This window comes from Cariama cristata, unplaced genomic scaffold (assembly GCF_000690535.1).
Source record: "Cariama cristata isolate BGI_N322 unplaced genomic scaffold, ASM69053v1 scaffold15642, whole genome shotgun sequence".
Taxonomy (NCBI): domain Eukaryota; kingdom Metazoa; phylum Chordata; class Aves; order Cariamiformes; family Cariamidae; genus Cariama; species Cariama cristata.
Window position 1 is genome coordinate 1 of NW_009605677.1, and position 7,975 is coordinate 7,975.

The 7,975-nt window shown below is 40.9% G+C and overlaps 1 protein-coding gene across 1 annotated transcript in view; it reads left to right on the forward strand.

The window, feature by feature from the left end:
* The first annotated feature begins 78 nt into the window (after positions 1-78).
* The window catches only part of LOC104158424 (protein Wnt-5a), an 8,945-nt gene continuing 1,048 nt past the window's right edge, over positions 79-7,975 (forward strand). Inside the window, exons 1-3 of the mRNA XM_009696075.1 lie at positions 79-343; positions 1,480-1,745; positions 6,532-6,824. Of these exons, the coding sequence (XP_009694377.1) occupies positions 264-343; positions 1,480-1,745; positions 6,532-6,824 (639 nt within the window). The 5' untranslated portion in view covers positions 79-263. The remainder of the gene's footprint in view (positions 344-1,479; positions 1,746-6,531; positions 6,825-7,975) is intronic.

Sequence of the window (7,975 nt, forward strand, 5' to 3'; positions counted from 1 at the left end):
GGGGGGTGGGGGTGCGTGGGTGGGTTTTGCCCGGTGGAGCGGGAGCCGCGACGTGCCTGCGTCTGGCACCAAAGCCTCGGCGGGGAGAAGGGCAAGGCGAGTCAGAGTCAAGTTAAAAGGGGCCCGGATATTTCCGTTGTTTAAACTTGAATGCTCGAAAATCATCTGAGAAGCAATAAACAATCTGATCCTTTTTCTCCCCCCTCTAGAAATCCACTGCAATATTAATCCAAGGAGGTGCTTTGGGGACAGTTGGCAGTACAATGGCTTCTCAGTACCTCATAGTGGCTCTGGCCATTTTCTCCTCTTTTACCCAGGTTGTAATAGAAGCCAGCTCTTGGTGGTAAGCATCTTGTATCGACTTGATTTTAAAAGGGAGTGTCAAGATTTGCTTGATTAAATGTCTGTTTACTTCTTATGTACTTTGTTTCTGAGGGAGTACTGCATGGACGAGATAGCAGGGGAGTACTGCTTTAGTTGTAATGTGTTGTGTAGTAAAATGAACGGGTCTCTCGAATAAGAGTAAATGTGCAAGATCTTGTGTTGTAAAATTCAGTTTTTAGAATGCTGTACAGTAGATTCTCTATGGATTTGATCATCCTTAAATTACTAGAATTGCCTGTCTTTTTTAAGAGAGTAATTTCAACTTCCTTACATTAGAAATTTTGCATATATGAGAGAATGATGATTTACAAGTAAAAGGTTTTATTAAAGTTTTCATTTGAACTTTTCTGTAACTTAAATGTTTATAGATATATTTTGTTTCAAAGAAGTACATTTAAATTTCTGTTTTGGCAAATTATCTATTTCTGTATAGTATACAATGTTGGGAGTTCTTGAAATAGGTGTTTCTCTGCTGTTTCAAGTGATCCTTTTTGGATCAATGGCCACTTTCTAATTGAAATGTATCATGTGAAGAGCACTTTAAGAATTAAGAAAACAAAGTTGATTTTGTTTACAGTGAATATACTTGCTTCTGTGTTTTTGTGTGTGGTTCAAGAAGCTAGAAGTAGTCTGTAGCAAGTTTCTAACTTCTGGCTTGTTAAAGGTTTCCCTATTTGTTTATGGTAGAACAGATTGAAAAGTCCAGACTTAAATTGAAAATGCATGTTAAAGTAAATCGGGGTTTGGGGGGCTTTTTTAATTTTTGCTTTATTTATTTTCTGGCCTTGCAGTTGTTTGGACCTTCTGTTATTTTTACTACGTCCATTTAAGTTGGTAAAGGACTGCCTAGATGCAAATCTTCCAAGCCTGCGTCTTAACTTCAGTCCCTAACGTATGGTGATAACCACATGGATGGGAACTAATAACTTCTGTCTTTAAAACAAAGTGTCATGTTTGTTTTTTTTTTCTCACCTGTTAGCAAAACAAGGACCCATGTATACTCATGTATAAGATACAGTTTTGTTTGGAATTTATAGATTATTTTTTTGTGTGTGTGAGTCTTGTCTTTATTAATCCAAATCTTTCTTTATGCAGGTCTTTAGGGATGAACCCTATGAACCCCATGAACCCTGTTCAGATGTCAGAGGTATATATAATAGGAGCCCAGCCACTATGTAGCCAGCTAGCAGGGCTTTCTCAAGGACAGAAGAAACTCTGCCAATTGTATCAGGACCATATGCAGTTCATTGGAGAGGGTGCAAAGACGGGCATTAAGGAGTGCCAGTATCAATTCAGACATAGAAGATGGAATTGCAGCACTGTGGACAACAACTCTGTTTTTGGCAGAGTCATGCAGATAGGTAGGAAGCAACATCTTTATGATTAAACTCTTGTCTAAGGATATGTATGGCACATACCGTTCTGCACTTGAAACTCTTCCTAGGTTCTTACTGAGTACTGTATACAATCAAGTGTTTTTAAAAGTTGGCAAAGGAGTTGAATTATTTTTAGCTGGAGGTGATTTCCCACCACTGTCCAGCCATGTGTCTTGGAAAACAAAGTAGGAATATGTATTTGCATATAGGAATAGAGGAGAAAGGAAAATGCAACCCTGAAATCTCCTTTTAGAAAACCTGAGGCAAAATAAAGGCAACCTAAGAGAATTGAAAACAGCACCATCTTGTAAAATTAAAGCTGCCCATGTTTAATTCCAAAGTTAGCGGCTGCATAATAAATTGCTTTTTGTTTAGAGGTTAACTGAAAATTGTTGCTCTGACTGTTAGCATTTACAGGCAATTCATTCTTGTCTATTTCCAGATATGGTAATTGGTTTTGCTTTTTGAGAAAGGTAGATTTATATTAAAAATGATGTAGCAGGGTAATTTTTATGAAATCAGTTCTATCAGGACAAAATGTGTGATTTTCCTTGTAACTTGCATTTAATGTAATCACATTGCTGGTAAGAGAGAGATTCTTGTTTAACATTTTATCACAATTTGGTGGGTACCCAGCCCTTCCCCTATCAGATTCTCTTTGAAATGTGCTTCTCCAGTGCTCACATGCTGCCTGCCTTTCCTGTCATTTAAAGACCTCATTGTATTTTAAAGTCCTTGGCAAAATTTTAACCAGTGCTGTTGAACTGGGTCCATGATGAAACCCTCCTCTGACTTTCCCAAGTCAGATTGCTGATTCTGTGTAAGCAACAGAAAACTGCCTGTTTTCCTGGGTAACAGTTGTGATCTTTTATGAAGTGATCAGTACACTGACAAACTCAGCAGTGCTTTTTAGTTAGAGATGTAAAGTTTTTAGGTCAGTGTTTTTCTGTCCTGCTTTGAAAAAAACAAAGTTTCAAAATCAGACTCAAGCTAGGTTTATCTGTAAATAGGCTAACTCCAATTAAGGTTGATGGAATACATCAATTCACGTTTGGTCTCAATTTTTGTTAAAAGAATTTTTTATTTGAAGATTGTGAGACAAATAGAAAAACTATATTGCATAAAAGTACCTAATTGGAACAGCTGATTTTAGATAAACAACCTTCCCTAGGCTTTTTGCAAAGACAGTATTAACCCCCCTATAGAGTTTGGTTTTTTTACCCTACCTGAGCAAAAGTCTAAAAGCACATGAAACATAAGTTTTTCTGTACACCTTTCTGTTCTAATAATCTAACAAATGTCAGAAAAATAATCTCTTTAAACTTTAGGCCTTCAGCCCTTATTTATTATCCAAGCAAGTGAAAATTAGCTCATGGGGACTATTGGTGTGAGGAAATGTACAGACTTGGGCCCGTGATTTGTGGTGTCTGTCTCCAGAATAGATGTTTCTGCCCTCCCCAAGTATGACAGATCTATTTAAAGATGGTTTCTTTCAAGTTAAATAACTTTGCCACACCCTTCTGCTGAATATGACTGTATTAGCTGATGTCTACACAGCAATCCATCATGTAATTAAGCCACTTATTCTAATTGCAGATGGAAGCAAGGTTAATAGCCATATTCAAGAGTTAAAGAGCCTAAGGAGTATATTCACGGAGAACAAGAAAGGTGTTGTGGGTAACAGTTGTATTATTTCATGCTGACCTTCGGTAATGACCAGTTGCTGTTCCTCTGAGAGGAAGGAAAAATGGGTACTTTTAGAGCCCAATTCAATTTTACTCCAGCCTGCCATATCCTGGCTTGTCAGAGACTGTCAGATACTCCTTACTCTCACTGACGTGAGAAGATGGTAGTCAGGATCTGAGTGCACATAGTTTGGGAGGATTTTGTCGTCTGAGCTAGCGATGCGCTGTTGCTGGCTGCGCACAGGAGAGCGTTTAGGCAAAGCACTGACTGACAGCACAGTAATTACCCCAGTGTATAAATGGACAGTCTTTCTTCCAGGATTTATCCTGCAAAGTTAGCTAAAGCTGTACAAATAAACCTAGCGTTGGGTTTGGAAACTTGCTCTGTGGCTTATTGAACTGCAAAATTTTAGGGCTTTTGTTGTCTGCTGCTCTCCTTTGCTGCTGGTTCCCAGGTCAGGCCATGGTCCTCGTTGCCTTCACCGCCTTACACCATCTCCTGGCTTTGTGGCTGGCCCTGGACTGGCTGCGCTTGGGCTTTGCAAATAGCGAAGTGCTAACCTAAAATAAAATAACTGGATCCTCCCCCAACAACTTGGTGTAGCTGGGGTCCAGTTTATTCATGCCTGCTGTTGAATGCTTTTAAAATACAAGACAAAGAACATTTTGTATCTTATGTTCAGGTATAAAAAAATCATGCTGTTCCTGCAGACTTGTTCATATCAAGTGTAAAACTCAGCTCCTTGCTCTGTGGGTGGCTTCCTACAGCGTGTGTATATTGAACAGTTCCATTTCTATGTTTTATATGTATGGGAGAGAGGGGACTTTAACGTGTTTGGAATGTGTGTTTCCTTGCCATGGCTACAATAGAGAGAAATGCTGGACTGTGGGAAAAGACAGATACGTTTGACAGTGAAGGAAAGCACAGTTGTGCCTAAAGACTTAGAGGGGGGAAAAAAAAGGTAAACTCATCCATGTGGAACCATTACTCTTAATGTGTTCCTGGGGTCGATGACTTGAGGTAGTGTTGGCTTGCAACCTGTGGGGACTTGAAGTCTACTTCAGCAGCTGATGCTATTTTATAATTTGCCTATATGTTCGAGGAGGGAACTTGAGGGGCAACTCTGCTTTCTGTACCCCAGCCTTTCCTTGCCCTTCCCACTAAGAGTAAGTTCTTTAAAATATGCTCCAGGATAGTAATGAAAACTAGTCAAAAAGAGGTAGCTTTATGAGTTTAAATCCTGCAGTAAAGGGCATAGTTAACCATGTGAAAGCATGAGCTGACTAAACATGAAAAAGAATAAAATGGAACGGAAGAGGCGAGTCCTGTCGTCCGAAGCAGACCACGTTTCTTTCCTCTCAATCTAGTGGAAATTTTGCTTAAGGACTTAATCCAAAAATGTTGTTACAGAACAAATGGGAACATTAAAATCTGCATGAGGTTCCCCCTGCAATACTTTGCAGTAAAGGGAAGGCGTAAGTGACCACATAAAGCCAAATCTTTTTTAACTGAAAAGGCTGCTCCTGTAACCCTTTATAGCCATAATTCATGTAAGTACTTCCATGAGCAGGTGTCTGTGAGAGTAGACCATTGTAAGTAAAGGAGCAAAGTGCTTCTCATCTTCCTTAAATCTGGTCTTTCCCAACATACGACTTCTGATTTTTCCGATTTAAACCCAGCATCTATTACTAAAATTAATCCAGTGGATGACAGCTGTTATATTAACAAAGCTGCTGTGAGCATGGTGTCATCTTGATGTTAAATATGGACCAGACTGCAAATTATTTATGTTCCAGAAGTGCTTGAAAGCTCCTATTAGATTTGACCTGTTACGGTAGGTCTTGTACAAAGAGTTGTCTGCCTCAAGATGTTGCTGCCGAAACACATATGACATGTCCAAAATGCAACCTCTTAAAGCCCTAATTTTACAAAGGCCCATGCTGTTCCCTGAGAAAAATCTTGTAAAATCAAGATTAAAAACTAGTTTGATCTATTGATTGGACTAAAGATTAGGAATAAAACTTAACTCATATAAATAGAAAAAAATATTTTGTCTGTTCTCAGTCATTCTGGGAAACTTTCTTGGAAAAGACTCAGTGGGATGCTGTCTCTTAAAATGAAAAACACACTTAAAGTGGGCTCTCTGGTGCAAGTTTTTTGGGGGGGATATGTGTTTGTTTGAAAGCTTTTCTAGTTGTAGTCAGAACTAGTGGCACCATTGGAAAAGCAATAGTGGGAGTCAGGCTGTAAATGAAGGTGGGATTAAATACTGTCAAGACGGTGGTACGTGGCCATATCTTGCGTTATGGGTATTGTAAATTCTTCTTTGAAAAGTTTGAAACTCGAGGTTTTCAATTCCCATTTAAGGTCACCAGATGCAGGAGAAAACCTTCAAGGCTGCTTTGTGCCAAAAGTTTTTTCTTCCCTGTAATTTGTAAAGATGATTGTCCATGGACTCACTTGCCATATTCACATGAGCTGGAGTCGTGGATACTAAACAGCACAGGTTGTCGTTAGTTTTAAATAGCCTCTTACAGAAGTGCTTGGCTTATGGGTAGGGTGAAAAGTTGTCTGTTATTCTGCCGTGCATTTCTTTTGATACCAGGAGGCTTTGTAAAACGCTGTAACTTTAAATAAATTGGAGCAAGTGGGTGAAGTGCATAAATCATGTTTGAGAAGTAGTAATTTAAGAACCAGACTTTTAAAAGTTGTATTTAACATCTCTTTTTTTCTGAAAGACAGGGAGTCTGTTTCCCTTTCCGCCCCTCACACGCAGGCATGATTGCTTCAGCCCCGCTGGCATCATGCTCCGGCCCCGATTCACCTCCTTCCCACTCCCTCGTCCAAGCTTTCAGCAACATGAAATGAGAAGGAACATGTGCTCTTCACAAACACCTTGTGTGCTCTAATGGATTGGTTTCACTTGGTTTTTTCAGAGTGAAGACATTTTGAGGAGCATAGTTCAGGGTTACTCTACCTTTTAGTAGGCGAATGAATTTGGTGGCTGCTGGAGAGCCTGGCTCATTGGTGGGCAGGGAGTGGTGTGCATGGGCTCTCCCCTAACACCGCTTATCTTTCTGTGCAGGCAGCCGGGAGACAGCGTTCACCTACGCGGTGAGTGCGGCCGGGGTGGTCAATGCCATGAGCCGTGCCTGTCGGGAGGGTGAGCTCTCCTCCTGTGGCTGCAGCCGAGCAGCGCGGCCCAAGGACTTGCCCCGGGACTGGCTTTGGGGTGGCTGCGGGGATAACATCGAATACGGATACCGCTTCGCTAAGGAGTTCGTTGACGCCCGGGAGCGCGAGAGAGTTTACCAGAGAGGCTCCTATGAGAGCGCCCGCATCATGATGAACCTGCACAACAACGAAGCCGGGAGAAGAGTAAGTGGCTGTGCAACAGCACGTCCCTCTGCTCCCGTCTGCGTCCCTCCTTTTGGGGAAAGATGTGCCTCAGCGAGGCACAAAGTAGCGCTGGGTGGTGGCCAGCCACCAAGGCTTGTCTCTGTTTCAATACACAAACCAAGAAAACAGCAAATACAGGGTGTAGGTGGGTGGGGAGTAATGAATTTGTGTTGCTCCTGGTTGTCTGACGGCCCTCTTGCCTTCCCCATGGGACCGAAGTGTGTTGTGTTTCCTTCCATATTGTTTCATTAAAAGTGCCCTGCTTGCTGTGGATTCTCTGCAGAACAGAATTTTATTAGTTTGTATTTCCAACCAGGACAGTGTGTGTTGGAGGGAAGAGGGATGCACTGGGCTTCCCAGGCTGGAATCATGCCACAGGATTGTTCTGACATTTTTTTTTTTTTCTTTCCCTGCTTTAACAGAATGTGAAAAGCTCCTCCATATTATTAGAAAACATGGTCTTCTGTGGTTAAACATGTCTTTACGGTTTCTTTAATCTCAAAAATGCCTTAAATGAATGGGTGTAAACTTTTCTTTTTTTAATAGTCTGAATATGAAGAGCCAAAATCATTATTTTCCTAGAGCTTGAAGTGCCAGAAATAGTCAGCTGGAGACTTTACACTTGTGTTCTAAGGTGAAGAAGGATGAAAGATAATTGAAAATTAATAGTATTTAAATGTGAGAGGAGGGTGTCTGAAAGCAATGGACAGGCCAATTTACTATTAGCAAGAAGAAAAATGACACTTTCACAGTTGCTTATAAAGACTTGAGCAGTTTTTTCCTTCCTCAGCCTCATCTTTGCAGTGCCATTTGGCAGCATTAAGACTCTCTAACTGCTGGGTGTAAGTTGTCTACAGTATCATCTAATGTGTCAGACCCTGGGATTTTTGGGGCAGTGTCAACACTGACTCTTATTTCTATTTGTACAGGGCAAATGACTGATATTTCCCTGCCAAAGCTTTGTAAAGAGGATATTGCTATGTAGCTCTGTCTCCCACCCATAGGTGTTTGGGGGTTTCTTCTTGGATGAAGTCTCTTTTGCAGAGCAATATTTGGGATAGGAGGAGGATACTGAGCCAAGAGTAGACAATCAGCTGCAGCTGAGCCAGGAGCAAGAGGAATCTTAACTC